At 41.9% G+C, this 20,291-nt stretch overlaps 1 protein-coding gene across 4 annotated transcripts in view; it reads left to right on the top strand.

Annotated features, from left to right (window-relative positions):
* Positions 1 to 20,291, top strand: part of LOC306839700 (retinoic acid receptor beta-like) — a 163,630-nt gene that overhangs the window by 89,364 nt on the left and 53,975 nt on the right. For 3 of the 4 annotated variants that reach the window (XM_079368538.1, XM_079368537.1, XM_079368536.1), the window contains exon 3: positions 19,351 to 19,499. In XM_079368538.1, coding sequence (XP_079224664.1) covers positions 19,351 to 19,499 — 149 coding nt within the window. Of the gene's footprint in view, positions 1 to 6,563; positions 7,784 to 19,350; positions 19,500 to 20,291 lie in introns of those variants that run through there. The other variant, XM_079368539.1, reaches the window with a different exon arrangement.

The following is a 20,291-nucleotide window of genomic DNA, read 5'->3' as shown; positions in this document are numbered from 1 at the left end:
ACAAGCAGGTGATGCAACTGATACTACAATCAGAGGCAGGGACAGTGCAGATACAAAACTTCAAAGTTCAAAGCTGATACCAGCAAACACATGAACGTGCAGTGCCTCGCGTACGGTGCCGGGTGAGTCAACGAGAGAGACTTGGAGAAAGTTGAAGAGCTCACCATTCTTAAAGCTGTCTAACATTTAACTACTTTTCTCTTCCATGCTGAAACAAGCAATCGACAATCTGGCATAAACACTCAAATCAGGGGTTTTAGCTCCACCGGTCAGTTTTTTAAAGCATGCAAATTTCTATCGAGAGTTTTGGAGATGCCACTTTTCCTTTCACACTTTAAATACTAAAGAGGTCGCAGATTATGCAACGTATGTGCTGTAAAGTGTCAACAGAGGGTACTTTTACCTCCAGGGCGTTCTTGGATTAGACAACAACACTCTTGTGAGATCATGTCCCCGTCTGATCTGGTTTCTGCCCTTTTTCATGACTGCAAAGGTTTTTTCTGAAAGTTCAGGTCATACTGTATTTTCAGCAAACTTCGTCACAGTTAGCCGTGAAGCCTCCCATACACACCCTGCACACGTGAACCGCACATTCTCACTGTCCTCATATCGCAATGTCACACTACTTCCTGATTTTGTGTATCGTTCCCGTTCGCTTTACCTGATGGGAGCGCTGACTTTTCTTTCTCTGATGCAGATGACGCGTAGCTTTTAAAAAAACGTGCTAATTTCACTAACTTACTGAGGACTTTTGTTTGTCAAACTGAGGATATGTTTAGTTCTGCGACAACAGATGCTGTATATATTTCATGAAAAACAAAATGCAGGGAGGGTAGGATGCATCTTTTTCATCCTTTTGGGTTTGTTTGGTTTGTGTTTTTTTTGTTTTTTTTTAGTATAAAGCATCCCGGTGTTTTTGAGCCTTTTCAGACTCACCGCCTTGTTCTGGCTGCAGCTTTGTTCAGTCAGCCTCCATAGAAGCTCTTTGAACGATGGAGCCAGACCAGAATAAAACAACGCCTTTTCCTGACAGTTTTAGGGGTTAATATTGCACCGCAGCTCATAACAAGCCCTCCACCTATGGCAGAGGAGTTCCTCATTTTTGTTGTTGACGAGTTTTGATTTTGTTGCTGCATAAAGGAGCTGCTTGTAGTGACAATATGAATCGATGTTTTAATCCAACCTGATAGGAACAAGCTGTTAATCCTCTGCCTGCTCACACCTCTGCATATGCTCTATATGAATGGAAAATAAACATTCGAAAACCCTTCAAATCTGCAAAAAAATATCCCCTGGCAATACACCTTTAACAAGATAAACTATTTTTGTAATGCAAAGGTATTTAAATCCATAAATTCTCCCTTACTGTGTGTATAGGAAGATTTAATACTAATGATGTGGAGGGAAATTAATCCTAATCTTCAATTTCCCTCTTTGTATCATGTTGCAACACAAAGGGCTGATACACAACCCAAGTGGAAAATATATTTCTTTCTGCCATGCAGCTTCAATTAAATTACCAATAGGCTAAGTGCAAGTGTAACTAAATATAGCTGTTTGAACGTTGTTTGACCCACAGAGGAATTGTGAGCACCAAATTCAGCTCGGCTCATAAATATAAAATGAAATAAAAGGATTCTACTGAAGAAGGAATGGAATTTCAAATGTACGCCAAGCTGCAGATTTTGGTGAAGTTATCCACTTTCAGCTCATTTTGCAGCTCAGCAACCTACAGAATGAAAATAGCAGCCGCTGCATGTGTGTCGTCCTCGACGCTGTCAGGCTTTACCCGGCCTTATTAAATGATCAGCTACGCTGTGTATTGTCACAGCCTGGTGAGTTTTGGCAGCAGCGACCATGAGCTGCAGAGCACTGATGCCAAAAAGCGGCTTATCTTGATGGATGGGTTCATTATCACCTTCTAATTACAGGTGGATTTTCAGGTGTATTCATTACCTGCGCTGACCGGGGTTGTTGGATGCGTGTGTGTGTGTGTGTGTGTGTGTGTGTGTGTGTGTGTGTGTGTTAAGAGAGTACAGGGGTTACTGTTACACCAGCTGAACTGTAGGGGGTCAGCTGGTGTGTGTTAGGGGGAGGGACGGGGGGGTCCTGGGGTTCCTGTTTCAGCTCTGCTGTAGACTCGCTGCAATATTCATGAGCTCCGTGGGGATCAGTGTGCCGTGCCGCGCTCAGGCCGCCTCTCACTCTCAAACTGCCGTCTGTACCCCGTCAAACACGATCACGGGAGTATGTGCATCCGGCTCTGAGCATACTGCCCAGCTGTGACTGCTGTATACGAACACTATACTGACATGAGTCCCTTACTGTCTCTAAAAGTTTTCCATACATCTTTCATTCGCCTTTTACTCAAGAAGATTGTGGACAGACTGGCCCTCAAGTCTGCCTGACTTCACTGTGTGGACGTGGTGGACGGTGAACCGGTTGAAAGAGAGAGTGGAGCCACAGGTCAGATTCGAATCTGGGTTTCCTGCCTGGAGGACTGCAGCCTATATGGGGCTCACACACGACCACTAACCACTACACTACCGGCGGCCCAAGGTTGAGATCATCAAAGATCATCAGGCTGAACCGGCACAGAAACGGCTTTAAAGTCAATACATCATCTCACTTGTCGTCTTCAACAGCTGACATATTGTGTATTGGGTTGTGCCATTAAACAATAAAAATCAATGCGAGCCATTTGGCTTTTGTTGGTGCTAATGAGCACAGATAGCATAATTTTCTAAACTGAGATTATGAACAAGTTGAAGCTTCATCAGCTTTAAATATGGCATGTTGGCAGTCACTAGCCTAATTTTGGTGCTTGAAAATACCATATTTGGACTGAAGGTTGGATTTGAGACGGCAGGGGAGGGGTTACTGCCCTTTGTGATGTCATGAAGGGAAAATCTCCAAACGGCCTGTTTGAGCGCACATTTTCTGCAAAGTGGAGCAGACAAAAGACGGAGAGGATGGACTTTAATCATCATTGGGTGGTTGTAGACTGACTCGGCACACATGTTAGTGTTAAACATGGTGAAGTGTATTTTAATAATATATGACCTTTAACTAAAAACTAAATCCATCTTTAAACAAAGAGAGATTCTGTGAATTCAGAACAAAAGGTTTAGCAGAGTTTAGGTTTAGTAAATGGTAAATGGACTTAAGCTTGTATAGCGCTTTTCTAGTCTTCCGACTACTCAAAGCGCTTTTACACCTACCCATCACACCTACCCATTCACACCCATTCACACTGATGGGCTGGATATGTGGCCCATCCAGTATCTATACATTCACGCCACATTCATACGCCCCAGACGCAGCAGGGGGAGCAATTTGGGGTTAAGTGTCTTGCCCAAGGACACATCGGACATGTTGCTCGCAGGAGCTGGGGATCGAACCCTCAACCTTCCGATTGAGGGGCGACGACTCTACCAACTGAGCCACAGCCGTCTTTTCATTCTTTCATAAAGTGTCTTTTAATCAAACCTAATGGACTTTACTTAAATGACAGTTAAACCATCAGTCAGCTGCTCGAAACATTTCACCTGCATTCATAAGTTAAGAAGCTTAAATCCCCTATTACTTCATTATTGTTAGCATTATGACAACATGATGCCATAATTATGAAGTGCAGTGTGTGTAGGAGGAATCCTTGTTTAGAGCAGCTGGTCAAAGACTTCACTTTATATATAACTGATGTAATCTTTGATTAATGCACCTTACTGTAAGTGAATCAGCCTCGATTACAAACAAACAAAAGGAGTAACTGATATAATGGACAGGACTCGATGTGACTTTCAGTTCATGGAGTTGAAGCTCAAAAATAATGAGTCATTAGAAACTCCCGCTGTTGCAACACCGGTGTGCAGCAGAAACAGCAGAAACAGCCAAGAGCTTTCACAACTCTATCATCACTCTGTCCTGCTGTATCAGCGAGTGGAGCAGCCAAGTTTCACACTTAAGATGTTACAGCTGCATGAAAACCTTCACATACAAGCTTTATTATCACTGTTGTAATATTACAATGTTGTCGTCTTTTTGCCTTTATTAAATAGTACAGCTGAAGAGAAACAGGAAACACTGGGAGGAGGGAGTGGGGGGTGACATGCAGCAAAGGGCCGAGGTTCAACTCCACCCCAGGGCAGCTGCGACGGGGTCTATAGCCTCTGTACATGGGACACACAAAGTAACCGCTAGGCCATGGCGCTCCTTTAAAGGAGTGTTTAAATCCTTCTAGCTCACCTATCGTCTACAGCTCTGGAGTAGATTACACATGTGAATTGTGAAATAATGAAAATAAAATGTAGACATGTTTGTGAATGTAACAGGATGTTAGTGTAACCATTCAACTTTTATTTAACTCTAAAGGAATCATTCAGGTCATGTCCTGATTTTTAATGTCGGGACACCAAAAGAAGAGAAAAATATGACGAGGTCGACATGCATTTAATTTTCTGTCTAATACAGATTAGAAAAATACCAAAAACATAAATTCCACAAAGTTCAATGAACAAACTCAAATCAGTGCATTTCATTTGTCTCTAAGTTTTTTCTAATACCTCGAACTGTGTAACGCGACCCTTTATGTAGTAGTCCAAGCTTTAGCTGTTTTGCTTGCAACCACATTGTGTTGGATCTGAACCAACGTGATCGTAGCAGAGGAAGAACAGCCATGTTCTGCAAGGTTGAATTACCTCCTTCATCTGTCTGATTTTTAAACACTACACTGTAAAAGATATTTTTCTTTCTCCATATAGACACTTTATTTATCTTGAGATAATGAGGGACAAACAGAGGGCTGAAATACACACAAGCATCTTATACTGGATGTATTGTTGGTGTCAGAGACACAGTGAGGGCTGTTGGAGATTCTTGCTTTTGCCCAAGGGCAGTGACGTGGATTTACACCTCTCCAGCAACCATTTCATACTTCACAAGACTTAACCTTGGCAACCCTTCGGTTCACAACCCAAGTCCTGACACATTGAGAAACTTCTGCCGCTGGTGCATTTACCATGAAAGATATCTATCTGCCTTCATGGTGGAGCGATTCCTAAACATTTTGCACCTTTATGTAATTTGAGACCCAAAATGTATCACCTGATCTTTCAACTTCACAACACAGAATTTACCCTGCAACATGGTTCCATCTACTATCCTTTTTTTTGGTTTGTTTAGGATTGAAGGGCGTTTAGAGAAAACAGATTGTTCCTCCAGGTCAGCTGCTGGCGCTGCAGCGTAACGTTATGCAACTTATTGTCTCCTTATTGCACCCTGGACTCTCCCGTGCACGGTTTGTCTTCACTTTGTAAAGTGTTGTCGTGCTTTACTCAGTTTGATCATACCAACCGTCAGAAGCACCTGCTCCTTTCTCTAACACACACGCCGGGTAATTTTAACTTTCAGTTAAAGTAGCAGACACTCTATCAAGTCTTCATCTTAAGTGGAAGTGTCAACATGAAGCTGCAGCCTTCGTCAGAGTTTCATAAAGTTTTGTTACTGATGCGTTTAATCCGACGTGAAACATCACATTTTGTGTCTTTTTTTTTTTTTTATCTGCTATGTTGTCAATCAAACGCGGCTTACATCATCACTGAGATCATGTTGTTATATAAACACAGTGATCAATGACTTAATGAGCTTTTCTTTAGTTTTGACCTGAAGGACTCGTTCATAGTTACATATGACCTTAACTAACAACATGTTTGTGTGTGTTTGAGTTTTTTTCATAGGTTTCAAATTAGATTCACAACATAAATAACTGTCTCTAAAGACATATTTTACTGAACACTCACAATTCAAAGAGAAAAAGTAGCACTGAGTCAGATGTAGAAAACGTGTGACTGACATTGATCGTTACACAAACGCTCCTGGCTCAGTCTTGTTTTTTTTTTACAAACAAACCAGGGACCAAATCATTGTGCAACTACGGAGTCGTAACCAATCAGAATGACCTAATTATTTTAAAAAAACAAACACACACAGAACCAAACCGGGAGTAGAGACTATATAATAGCTACATCATGTCCCTGTATACACCACATGAATATCAGTCTCTGCTCCAGTATAAGTACAGCTTAAAACACAAATACTGTCTGAAATCCTCGAATGCTTCCTGATTGATCTTCAGCTCGGGCCAGTTTGTTTCTTTAAATCATTCATTGAACTAATCAGAGACAGAGCGCAGGTGATGCTATGAAAGCTTAAAGTTAGTGAAAGTTAGATATAGGAAATAAAGGTCTGCGAACATAAACTGCAGGAAACAAACGGGAAACATATTTCTTATGACTTGTTTCATGTGATTTCAACACATCTGTTTTTCCTTTAGTTGCTGTTTTGACATTCAAAACAAAGCAGGGATTTGAAAAGAAAGTCAAGCACCCCCCCCCCCCAAAAAAAGAAAAAGCTGAACAACTTCGTTGTAAATCTTTATTTTCAGTATCCATGTTTATCAAGTTTTTTGTCGTTATTTATTTATATTTACAAAACACTCGAAACAGAAAGCTAAATAAGAAATATAAATAAATATATGTCAAAATAAGAAGTTATAACCAGTAAACATTCATAAATCCTTTAAGGAGAAACTTCTGTACCGATGATTGATCACACAGAGCAGATAAAGACATGTGAGCCATCAATCATTGCCTCGGTTTGTCAACAAACAATCTGCTAAAAGAGATAAGACACAGACTTGTCTTTCTGTCTGTACTGTAAGTCAAGTATCGCTCTTTCATAAATACATAAATCAGCTCCATGCTGCTTTACACGCTCATTAATCTGTGGAGGAATGGAGCGTTTACTGTCTCTGTGCGTAAAGACAAACATCCCTCAGAGCGCGCGCAGTTTCAACCCTTCAGCTCCAAATGAAATAAACTCGTTTCAAATGTCATCGTTTATATATTTTCTGGTATTAAAAATGAAAATATCTTGATTTTCTTTCCCTGTCCTGCGTTTCTTCTCTCCGCCTTGTTCCGCGCTGCGGAGCTGCAGTGATGTCAGCCCGCCTGGGTCATTTGAAGGTCAGCAGCCTCGAAAGGGTTCATACAAAGTTCACTCGCATATATTAGGCAATTCAATCTTTCATTCTCTGTGGCAAAACTAGTTGGAAATGAGCTGCACGGGGGGACGGAGAGGCCATTCGTCATCGGAGAGGAGAACGTGCGCTTCTAAACGCTGTTCGTGTTATTTTTGATTCGAGAAAAGAAGAAAGATTCTCCGGTTCAGGCTGCTTCAGCGCTGCGGTCTCTGCTGTCGGTAACCGGGACGGGCTGACTCACCGAAAGCACGTCGGGATATTTTTGTTGTGAATATGGAGGAATCCCGTACAATATCCGCGGGGACGCGCTGAGTGGACACGCTGCGAGAATAAAATGGACAATAAGCGTTTGGAGGAGCATTTTGTTCCCAATTAATTCATGATTCCGGTGCGGGACGAAGGAGAAGAAGAGGAGCGAAATCTGCCTTGGCAAGAAGAAGAAAAAGAAGAAGAAGAGGAGGAGGAGGAGGCAGAGGAGGAAGAAGGGGAGGAGGGGGGAAACAGTGGAGTTTGATGGAGTTGTGTGCGCTTATGCCGCCGATTTTTATCCATAACGCACAAGACTAGCGGAACGACGCGCCGTCATCATGTTTGACTGCATGGACGTGCTGGCCGTGAGTCCCGGACAGATGCTGGATTTCTACACGTCCAGCCCGTCCTCGTGCATGCTGCAGGAGAAGGCTCTGAAAGCCTGCATCAGCGGACTGGCGCACAGAGAGTGGCAGCACCGGCGGAGCGCACACTGTAGGTCCAACTTCTCATCATGTTTGTTGTTGTTGTTGCTGTTGTTGTTGCTTCAGTCTGAATGCTGAATGACTGGAGCAGAATGATTCACAACAAGTTGCCATAAAGGGCCTCCACTTCTCATAATTATTGCACAAGCGATTATCTGATAATGATCATTTGTATCCCTCAAATTAGGAAAGTTTCCTCTGAGATTTAAAAGGGAAGTTCTTGGAAAATCAGAGCGCATGAATGCGTCATGAAATATCAGGAGGGATAATCACAGGAAATATTTTTTAAGTAGCTCACTGACATGATGGAGTGTAATTTAAATCTGGTGCTTTACTTAAAACAAGTTTATTGTGTATGTAAGACTCAGTAGAACTCTCTCCCAAACGTATTTTTTCTCTCGCACCCTCATAAATCCTGAGCAGTGGAAGCAGCCGGGACATGCTGATGTATGGCTGCTTTCGGATCAGTTGTGCTCTGAGCTGCAGGAATGCACAGAATAAACACAAGGCTGCCGCGTCCAGCCGCCTCCTCCCGGGCCGCACATGACAGGAGGGCCGGCCTGGCGAGCCGCGACCTGCATGCGCTCCCTGACACTCATTTAGACAAATGACCCCGCGAGCTTTTCAACAAGATTAGCGCGCGCCTATCGGAACATGTCAACCTCGTGCGTTCAGCAAGATAGATGAACTGCTGCTTAGTTTTTGTCCCAATGATTAAGGATGTTTTCAGAGCTGCAGCTGCATTCCGAGAATGATTTGAGCTCTGTCCTCCCCTCCATGGCAAAATGAATAATCCAATAAAGCTAATAACTTAATGACAAGTTATGACATGGCGTTAAATAGAAGATATTCCTGCAAGAACCTCCTCATAAAACTTATTTTTTTAAACATGTATGGAATTAAGTATACGTCATCATCGTGCAGCTCCTGAGCCACTTGTCACTGTTTGTTTTTCTCTGTCTCCCGCTGCTGCTCCGTGATTTATCCTCCTCCATGTGATAACGAGCTGCCTGAAGCTGTCATTCCTCAGGAAGAGTTTGCTAAAGGGCACTCGGGACATGAGAGGCTCTCCTTATCATCACAGGGGAAAGTGACAGCTAACACCTTTCACCTGAGCTGCATGCATGACACTCAGTGACTCTGCAGGTCAGGCTCATAATAGGTCCCTGAACGCAACATTTAAGAGATGAAAGAAAATGGGAAGAAACAAGACAATTCATTCAGGTTCTGTGTCTTAAAAATGTGTCATAGAAGTGAAAACTTGGTGATCAAAGTGAAAAGTGAAAGCAAAGCTAAGCAATGAGTCCAAAACCTAACTTACTCCAAAGAGTCAAACATTTTCTGTGTTTCAGGAGCTGATAGGAGCAGGAGATGTATGTCAGCTTTAATTGTTATTCAAACTGTTGTTAAATGAAAACAACTGCCTTTAAGATGTCAACCAATCCATGTAATATTTCAAACTAATCACTCCAGAATCACAAATCAGCAGAAACAATAAGTTATTTCTGTATGAACATAAATGCGGATGCTTAAAATGCTCAAAAACACAACAAAGACATGAAAAAGTGATTTATTGCTCTCAAAGTTTTTCTTTGTTTTATTATCTAAATGTAAAAAACAAAACAAAAAATTCATACAATCTGACAGAGTGGAAAAAAAAGATTCCTGTGAAAAGAAAACAAACTGATCGATTATACAAATTGTATTAATGTATTATATTATCCATTTCCTCCTCTTTGATGGAAGCCGAGGCGCTCTGATATCGCTGTATCAATATTTAAAGGAATACCGAGGTCCCTTTCCTCTTCTTCGTCTACTCAGGAAATGTTTCCTTTAATTTACCTGACTTTAAATGTTTTTTCTCCTCTGGTTTTAAATTCTTCACACGAAACTGTGTATTCTACTCCCTATTCATTACTCATAAAATGTAAAAAAGAAAAAGTTGTGTAATTTCTGAATCTTTTTTGAAGTTTTCCTGTAATTAACTTAAATGGAGTCTAAATCTATTCCACGTTTTCTATAATGTTATTTATTGCTCCTATAACTTAGATTACCAATTTAGTATCACACAGAAACAAAACTGAAAGACACACTTGTTAATTATCTCTTTAATGTCAACTCTTTAAAGGAACAGCTTGAGTTATTATAAAAGATTTAATCATTATGACGTATGTCTTAGCAGACTGAGACATTTTATATTTAGAGGCTAATTTTTCTCTTTTAGAAATAAAATCAGTTGATTTCATTTTGAAAATTATAAAAACAGCTGATTATAGATTTTTTTTTTCTCTAAATGACCTCTGACCACTTCAGTTTAAGCTGCTTTCAGTGTCCGGCCGTTCTTTGAAAAAGGACCGTGACCAACATTTAAACAATACTGAGGTCAAGATCACGTCCCTCCCTGCCCGCTCCCCCCGCCCGAGAACAATTTGGCCTGAAAACAAAATTAAACAGTCTCCAAATTGTTATCGTTTGTTTTTAACTAAAGGTTTTACGGATGTCGGTCTGTCTGTCAAAAATCAAAGAGCTGGACGGACACGTAACCTCCATAAACAAAGATCTACCTCAGCCCCTAATACGCCCACCATCTTTGATTTTGAACTTGTGGGATGAGCTCCATGTTGGCAGCCGCTCTCATTATCGCTGAAGAAAATGTCAATTAACATTGCCACAGAATTCAATAAAAATGAGAATTTAAAATAATGTTAGCTGTGCACAGGGAATAAATTAAAGCATTTTATTTTATTTCAGAGTTATCTTTATTGTTATCACGGTGCAAACAGAATGAGTATAAAAAGATTAAGAAAAATTAAAATACAAAATATAAAGGATAAAATATAGCTTTTCATGTGCAAGCAACAACAACAACAAATCTTCATGGAGTTAGAATTTAAATATAGATAAATATAAGACATTAACTTAGATGAACTAAAAGACGCTCCAGTGTATTTAAAAGTCCTTTTGTCTTTTAAAGAGACAGATGCTTCTGTAGACTATAAGGTGCTTTCTTTTTTTTTTTTTTTTAAATATGTTATAAAGAAGTAGGGCTGCCTCTGAAACCACCATTTATTTAACCCGTAATTTGATTCAAAATATTAGAAATTGTGAAATTTGACTTTTTCGTTTTCATGGAGGATTCCTGTTCGGTTCTGTTCTGTTTATACTTCTCATTTGGGGGATTTTCAGCATTTGTTGTTGATCAGGACTCGGTATAATACACCCTGGTCTTAAGTGTTGTGGTTTTCTGCAGCCACACCTCTGACCGTCCCGGCCTTGAGCCACACGGATGATGTTTTTATTCACCTCATTAACCCTTTGACTTCATTCTCATTAAGCAGTTATCAAAAATATTCCTCTGATTTTCCCCCAATTTTCTCACGCTGAATTCGTCCTCGACCCCCTAAAGCTGCATGCTGGCCTTTGTGCCGTCAGACAGGACACCCCTGCCCTCGTCCTGTTTGAATAGGCGCTGCGTGAATAAGACTTTGATTTGGAGAAAGCCTCTCCCAGGGTCACTGAAGTGTTGCTTTATTAATTTATTTGTTCGGGATAATGGAAACCTCCTGGGTGTTAATTAGGCGCATTGACAACGAGCCGACCATTAATGCACTTCCTCTTCCAGTTTGGATGTTAATTAGGAATGATCAGAGAGCCGAGGAGGAGGTAGAGCCGCACATGATCGCCTGGAAAGAATGAAATGAATTTAAAAGCATCCAAACAAATCCAGAAGCCATCATTACAAACACGTGTAAATGTGATTGTGTGTTATTTGGACTCAAAAAGGAACGGTGTGATGTGACAGGGTGATTCGTACACAGCTGATGTGTGTTGATGGGATAATTGGGGCACTTTTTGTCTTGAAGGCTGCAGTGCCTCTGATATGGACATGAAAGGCCATTAGCACAGCTTGCACAGCGAGCTAATTTAGTGGGCGTGTGAAATGAAAGGCGAACGGGGAGAAATAAAAAGCCATGTAAGACAGTCGAATGAAAGGGAGTAGGGGGGGTCTCTCTGATGCCAGCCATGTTTAATGGACATGATTAGTGCAGTGTTAGGGTCCCAACAGGGTCACACTGATACTGTGTGTCTGCCACTTTAAGAAATCATAAATACTTCGAGTGCTGTGGGATCCAGCGCTGCGCACACAACCCTCCCTGACATGTTTGAAAATATGCTTGACTCAATGAAATCCTTTAGAAGCTGGCTACAGTGCAGAACTTTCTCATGAGGGTGGAGTCGCTGTTTTATTGTCCCTGATTTATTGTCTGCCCTCATTAGAATAAAACACAATTTCTTTGAGTTAGTGAAGCACCCTTCTAATAACAAGGACATAAAATAAGGCTTTAAGGCATTGCAGTGTGTAGGGAGGCTGAAGTCCTCCAAGCGGGCGACTCAGGCTCGAATCTGACCTGTGACTCCTTTCCTGATTTCTCTCTATCCACTCAATCTCCAGAAAACACAACACACACACACACACAAATATATATATATATAAACACAACAGTCATAAGTAAAACAAATATAAACACGACAGTTATCAATTAAAACAATAGAAACACAAGTAAAAAAAATATAAGTAAAAACATAAGATTCGTAAATAAAAACACAATAATGGTAAATAAACATTCATAAATGAAATCACAACAGTCGTAAATAAAAACTGATATTTTCTTTATTATAATAAAATAAATACATTTTCCTCTCTTGATTTTGACTACATTTTAAAGAGAAATGTTTTCGGACTCGATTGGACTTCCAGCTTTAAAACGTTTGTTCTGGATGAAGTGCGAGCAGGAGACAGAAAGCAAACTCAGGACAGAGCAGCCTGAAAAAGGTCAGGATGCTGCAGACAAACTATTCAGCTCTTTACGAAGCAACAGTTTCAAGTCTTTGAAACACAGGAAGCCAAGAACTGGACCATCAATCATCTGAGAGACAGGCGCACAGTAGAGTCAAGATAAAAGCAGGGACAAGTTTGGACAGGACTCTCTGACAGGTGTCCTCACAAATCTGTATCTGCAGGAATGGCCTAGTGGTTATGTCCACGTCCTCATGGCAGCGGACGTGGGCTTGAATCTGACCTTGGACATTGCTGCATGTCCTCCTCTTCTCTCTCCTCCCAACATTTCCTGTCTCTCTTCAGCTGTCCTCTCCAATAAAGGCCCGCCTGGAGGACGATGGCCTCCGTTAATGGGTCCAGGCCACTGGCGCCCGAAGACTGCTTTTATGCCTTTATGCAGAGAGAGAGAGAGAGAGAGAGAGAGAGAGAGAGGAGCTACAGGTTGGACTGTATATGGGATACACAGACAGAGCACATAGGCCAAAGAATAAATTAGCATGAAGCATTTTGTAGATTAAAATGGAACAATATGAGCATTCAAATCAAAGATGAACTTGTATAAGGCAGACTTTCCTGTTGATCTTAAAAATGTAGCTGAACATCTGTGAATGACATCGTCTTCCCCCTGAGATGGGCTGATATTTCATTATGATTAGTTATTTTATGTATCTTGGTTTCGTAACGTGTCCCTCGGCCTGAACAGTTTGGTCGTTGATTTGAATGTTTCCTGAACTTTGCCACACCCGTCTCCCGTCTCCCAGCTTCACCTCTCTGTTTCCTAACCGACACCAGAGTCTAGTTTCATGTTCGACTTCTGGCAGGAGAAGAATAAAAAATCATCCCGGGCAAGCGCCTGTGCTTTTTAAGGCCATGAATTCCTGCGGATTAAAGAGAAACCTCTTGCGTTTCAACTACCTTATTTCTCCCCGCTCCTTCCTGAGCTCTCCCTCTCCTTTCTTCTGCTTTTATGGCGCTCTGAGTTCCTCCTGCACTTTTTTATCAACGCTTTGAAGCAAACTTCACCTGTTGTGTTCGTCGCTGTGGCCGCTAACGCTAACGCTGCTTCCCGTCCATGTGCAGTTTGACCTCTGTGCCGCGTCACTCGGGGTCAAAGAGGGGTCACAAAGGGGGTCAAAGGAGGGGGGTTAAGGGAAGGGTCTCGTAGTTGTCTACTTATATACGATCTGGAAATCTAGAAAGTTTGGAGTCATTTGTGTTGTACATTTCCTGATAAAAAGCAGAGCTTCACCTCTCTCCTCCACTTTCCCCGAAACCAGTCAAGAAGTCAAATGACTCTTCCTCTTTGTTATTTTCTTCTCCACGAGTGTTTGAAGCCCCTCTGAGTATCCCTCTCCGTACAACGCGCCAGAGAGCAGCGCAAAGCTGCTTCTAATTTGGTGTACTTTGGATGAACTTTGACCATTTCCTCTGACTGGGCCTGTTGTATGTGAGCAATGCACTCCTGCAAAGAAAACCTGCAGGAAGAAAAAAACACTTCCAGACTGGATGGAGCGTCAGCTAAGAGCAGGAGGAGGAAGACGAGGTAGAGGAGGTGGGTGAGGGGGCTCAATCCACAGACTGGGAGTAATATTCCTTTAATCCTCACAGGCTATGCCCACCACTCCACACCCAAATCACCACAGCTTTCTCCTTAACACAAACCAAACACACAAATACCCCGAGGAGCTTCAGGAAATGCCTCTCCTGCTCGCTCCCCCCCTCCCCTCTTCCTCTCTCTGCTCTTTTCTTCTCCTCGTCCCTGCTTCTGAGGGGATCTGTTATAATTTGTCCGCTTTAATTCAATCCCTAAGATTAATGGGGTCTTGCTTTCAATTGATTTTGTATTTAAATGAAAACTAAGCCTTAGATTTTACCTTTTCCTTTCATTTATCTGCAGCAGTAAAAGCAGCTTTGTCCTCATTTGGAGTGCGGCGCCGTTGTGTTAAATGGCCTGTGTGCGGAGACAGACTTCGCTGCAGGTTCTTTGCCATCTGTTGGTGGTGTGCACCATGTGGGCAGAGTTTTACATGTCACTGGTTCTCAGACTGGGGGAACTGGATATGAGGAGGTGGAGAGATGACACTGCAGCCCTGCAGATTGTGTCCACATTAAGTGACCTCACATCCTGCTGCACGCTCCCTCGTTACGAGATGAACCCGGGTCAGTGTGTCGGCTTCTTTAAACCGACTCTGGCACGTCTGCCTTTCCTTTTTTTCAGAGACAATTTACAGTAATGACCGCTTTTTACGACATTCTGTCTCAGTCCTGAGCATGTGGCAGAGTTTGCAAACAGCTTTTTTCCCCCCCAACTAATTATCACAACATTTTCTCTTTTGACATAGTAAGTTACAAAAGGCCAAAGAGGACATGCATCCATACAATTTTGTTTACTGCTTTCCCGTGATAACAAGTTAATTGAAGTTGTTTTCTCGAGAAGTGAACGCCTCATCATGTGAAATCAGTCGTTGTTGTCCCTGAGATAATGAAAAAGACAGTTTGAGATATCAAGAAAACAACACACGTGTAGTCCTTATCACAGATATAAAGTGTATAGATTTAGATTCAGAGGTCGCGTAAAGCCGCTCTGCTAAATAACGTCTGTGAAAGAAAGCGTTTTATTACAAGTTTGAACTGATGGCTTTGGCTGTCAATACAATTTTTCAACGCAAGCCAGTTTCAGTGCTGAGATGTCGTCACATTAGACTCAGTATCAACACGGGAAATAAGACTTGGGTTGCCCTGAATCAAAGTAAAATGTGTTGAATCTGTTGAAGAGCAGTTCTCAATAACACTTCATGCATAGTGGTGATGGAGGACGCAGAGATGAATACAAACACTACGATTGAGCAATATTATGAATAAGATTTGCACCAGGAAGAATGTGTTATTGGTTGACTATTGATACTGTGGGGAATGTCTACAGTAATCCTTCATGATTAAGTTAATGTGATGAAGTCCCATCGGCGTCTTTATCGGATCAGGACCTGATGAGATTATCACATCTTGTCTTAATGTTATCAGCTAAAACAAACTCTAATTCACATGTTGCTTCCATTGAGCTCGTCTCTGACACCGACCGACTGATCTGAAACCAGTATCGGCTGTGTGTGTGTGTGTGTGTGTGTGTGCTCCTGGTGGTTCAGTCTCGTTGTTCGGGGGCCAATCAGAGGAGCTGGTCTTTTCCCTTTTTCTGCCTGCAGCCTCCAACAGGGAGTGTGTGCTTTCCTGTTTGACCCCGGCAGCAGGTTCAGCCAGAGGCTAAGGGTTCAACCACAGATTTCTCCCTGCCTGCTCTTCAGGCCAGTCTGGCCCGTGCGCGCTTGTCTGTCACCAGTCTTTATTCCTCTAATGGAGCTTTCTGTGTATGTTAACATGCAGGGAAGTCGCCTCAAAGTTTAATCACGCAGAAAATGGAAAAAAGCTTCCCCAGCACCTGATAGGGCCCCATACAGAACCACGCAGGTACCCGTTGACCACCCCTTCCACTTATCCCTACACACACACACACACACACACACACACACACACACACACACACACACACTCTGAGGGGTGTAATGAATCCAGGTTTATGCGTCCCATCTGTCTGCAGGTGGTCACACTGCCTCTCAGATGCAGCCATGAGTTTCAAATAGGCTGCATGTTGGCGCTGCGTCTGCTCAGTGTGGGACTACCCAGCCGACACAAATGCTCCGGCACAATATCAGCAGCAACAGTATTTTTCCTTTAGATGTATGTTAAAGTGTGCCGCACCACCTGCATACTGCTAATATACAGTCCATTGTTTCTGTGCCTCAGTAGTCATACACCGCCTTCACCGCCTTAGCTCTACACTTACATGTTTGAGACACGACAAAGCGTGACGTGATTGTGTGCTTAATCTACAGAGAAAAGGCAGGAAGAGATACATGGAGCTTTTAGGAAGAAAATTAACCCTTTCATGTATAAATATCCATTTAGACGCACAGCACTTTCTGAGAGCAGACTCTCGTACAGTGCCAACCAAGCCAAGATAAAAATGTGACTCATTTCAAGAATAGTGTTTATGTTAAAGCAAAAGGTTAAAAATGAACATGTAATGTATTTTATAACAAAATTACAAAGATATATATTAAATGGTGACTCTATTATTTTTAAACCTGGACCTGATCTCGCTTAATAGAAGCCAGAGGTCTTCTTCAGGTGACACATTGTGAACAGAGAAAGGGAGGCCACACCCATATATATATATATATATATATATATATATATATATATATATATTTTTTTTTTTAACAGAGATAGTCGTCAAACATTTAAAATGTGAAATGTTAAGACATGCTTGCCTTGCTCCTACATGAGTGTTTGACTACCTCCTGTTTTCTAATCTGCGCTGAATGCCATGTTTCTTTCTACTTCATGTTTTGTTTTAAACTCCACACAGCCTGTTCATTTGCTTGATGCATGAATGGTGCTCCTTTTGATAAACTTGCCTTGCATCGTCAGTGGCCAACAATTTTGATCCAGTGCATTCACAGCTGCAGACTGAAGCTTTCTATTGGATCAATATCTCACCTTGCACTTTTTTTTTGTCATTTAGAAAATGAAAATATATCAAATCTTTAACCAGGCACAGAAAAATAAACTTTTTTAGTTTTTTTTCTTATGTTTTTTAATTTGTGCCTGGATTTCATGACAAAACAAGGCGAGAGACTTTGGTTAATTTGTTTACCAGCACTCCAGTCCAACTGAAACCGAGCATTACATCTGTTTGATTTGTTCATGAATCCACCGAAATGTAAAAAAGCTGCACTTTTCCCCCCTCTCCTCTATCAGACAGCTTGGTGTGTCAGAAGTCTGGCTCCCCTCCAGTACTGTCTCTCACTATACATCTGCTTTATGTGCAAGCTGCTCTGACTGCTCTCTGCCAGCAACAGAGGGAAACCATTTGGAGCATTTGAGGCAATGAGATGACCCGACTTCAATGAGAACAAACGTCTGTCTGTCTGCCGCCATCAATGAAACCAGGTCGCACTGCAGAACGGAGAAAAATATCACGGCTGACTCCCCCTGCTGAAGTTGTTTACTCTCAGATGCATAGCACTTGAAACTCAGACCAGAAAACTTTTTTTTTTTTTTTAATCCAAACGCAGCACCATTATGTCAGCTTTATGCAAGTCTACTTAAAGATTCTGCAGAACTTTTTTAAGCAGACGACGCTCTGGCTGTTTCCTGAGGAGTCGCAGAGACTTCTCCTTGATGCTCTTCAAACTCAGATAAGAGCGAGAATCGATACATTTAAGAATCATCTCTTTCTAATTAACCTTCGTGGTCATCTCACTTTCTCATCCCTTATTACGGCGCTAACATTTTACCCTCGCATTCACGGCCCGCGTGTGCCGCAGACAGGTTAAGTCTTCCCTCGAGCCACGGAAGTTGCCGGATGCAGAGCTGCAAATTCGACATGCACAAAAAGTCACCCAGGGTGAATGAAGAGGAAGATTAGATTATAGCGCGAGGGAATTCCACAGAGGGACGAGGGTCCAGTAATTATAAGAGCTCGGCCCGTACCATCAGTAACTGAGTTTACCGTGACAAAGTACAGAAGAGAGTAATCTAATCAGCAGAGATGCCGGAGAAACTGATCTCCATTTTCTATGCAGATAGATGTGGGCAATGTCAGGGCAGCACTTTGATTTCTGTGTTTATTTAAAGACTGCCACATTTTCACTCTGATATGTCGAGTGTGCTAAAATGACCACACTCCGCCTGGAGGAGCTGCTGGTACTCTCCGCTCACAGCCACGTATGAAGTATATATATATGTATATGTTGCAGTGGCAGAAAGAGGCTCTCAGAAGATGAATTCAACTTTATGTGTTCACCTCTTTACAGAGTCAAGTATTAGATACACGCATCAGGACATATATGACCAAAATGTTAAAGCTGGGGACTTTGAAACTTTGTAGTTTTTTGTAGTCCTTTGAGATGTGTTTTTAAATGAAGGGTAAAATGTTGTCTCCTGTAAGAATGGAAATTTAAAGTTGACCGTTTTAAAACTCACCTGTAGTGCTTCAATGCAGGATGTTAATACTGGACATGGGTGAAGTTTTAGATCATGAGGGAACTGTATCTTGGAGTAATACCAGTGTAAGCCTGTAGAGGGCGCTAAACGTATTTCCTCTGCAAATCACGCGATAGTTGATAATCAAGAATTTCACGAGACAGCTTCAAGCCTCTTTTAAGCACCAAATCATGCAAAGCTACTCTATAGGTTGTTTTACAGTATGACAACATGAAAAGTGAACATGAGGATAATAAGAGAGCTTTATACAAGGTGAAGAGACTAATGTTAGGTAATAGCGTGCTAACACAAATTCACTGGTGATGCTAACTTGCCAAAGCTTAGCAGATGGGTTTTGTGATGTTATTTTTGAGCTTGTTAGCACGCCACTGGTTTCTAATCTAATCTGGAAATTAGCCAAAGTATTGGACAAGTACTAATAATAATAATTCAGGGAAAATCTGTTTTCTTTGGGAACCTGAGGATTATCAAATGTCAATGGCATGGTGTTATTCCTTTGACATTTCGAGCAGGATTTTTTCCAGCAGTGTTTGAAACCTTTACAAGCTGAGAACACAATTGTCCTAAGCTGCTTAGCTTCATGTTTTCCTTTCCTGTCTAAAATGTGAACGTGTTTTTCTAAGTTCCAGAAAACACGCCTTTTCATCTTTTCCTCTCGTTTGCTTTCCCTGCAGCCATTGAAACACAGAGCACCAGTTCTGAGGAGCTCGTCCCCAGCCCACCGTCGCCGCCGCCCCCTCCAAGAGTCTACAAGCCGTGCTTCGTCTGCCAGGACAAGTCCTCCGGATACCACTATGGCGTCAGTGCTTGTGAAGGCTGCAAGGTAGGATTCCATCACCTCAGTCTAAACGATACGCGGGGCGTTCTCTCCTTCAAGGGCATTTCAGATGTCGTTCTCCTGATAACGGTTCTCAAGTCAATTTGAACAATGAAGATTATTCTGCTTTAATATTATATTTCAGAACACATAAATGGGCTTCCTAGGATTAGAAAAAAAACAGTCCTCAAGTAAAAGCAGAAGTTCACCACTCTGAAAGTCACTTTCAAATCTATGATCCTTTTGTGGCCTTTCGTGTGCTTGGTTGGTTTCAGAGTTTTGTTTTGGCGTGGTGGCTCAGTAGGTTCTCATGTTTTCCTGTCACAGCAAAAAAGAAGAAAGGAAAGAAAAGAAAGGCTCAGAGAGAGCTTTACTCTTATCCTTTTGTTTTAATTTTAATTCCATCTCCAATGCAGGCTCGCATTAAGCAGATGTATTATGTCAGAATATTGAGGCCGAGCAAGTCAAAAGAATCTACAGTAAAGAGCGACACAAAGATGTGTTTGTGTGAAGTGATACGTCGTTGTTGACCTTATAAAGGGCCGCATGATGGTGCAGTGGTTAGTGCTGTTGCCTCACAGCCCGAAGGTTCCTCTCCCGTCTGACAGGAGCCTCTCTGTGTGCAGTCTGCATGTTCTCCCCGAGGTTAAATATTGACTCTAAATTGCCAGTAGGTGTGAATGTGAGAGTGGCTGCTTGTCTGTCACTGAATGTCAGCCCTGTGAATGACAAAAAGTCTGAGATCATCTCCAGCTACATGTTACCTACTGTAAGTAATGGATGTATGGGCCCTCAAAG

The sequence above is a fragment of the Symphodus melops genome (assembly GCF_947650265.1).
Source record: "Symphodus melops genome assembly, chromosome: 18".
In the NCBI taxonomy this organism is placed as follows: Eukaryota; Metazoa; Chordata; class Actinopteri; order Labriformes; family Labridae; genus Symphodus; species Symphodus melops.
The sequence above is the reverse complement of the archived record's forward strand: the minus strand, read 5'-3'. Positions and strand labels throughout refer to the sequence as shown.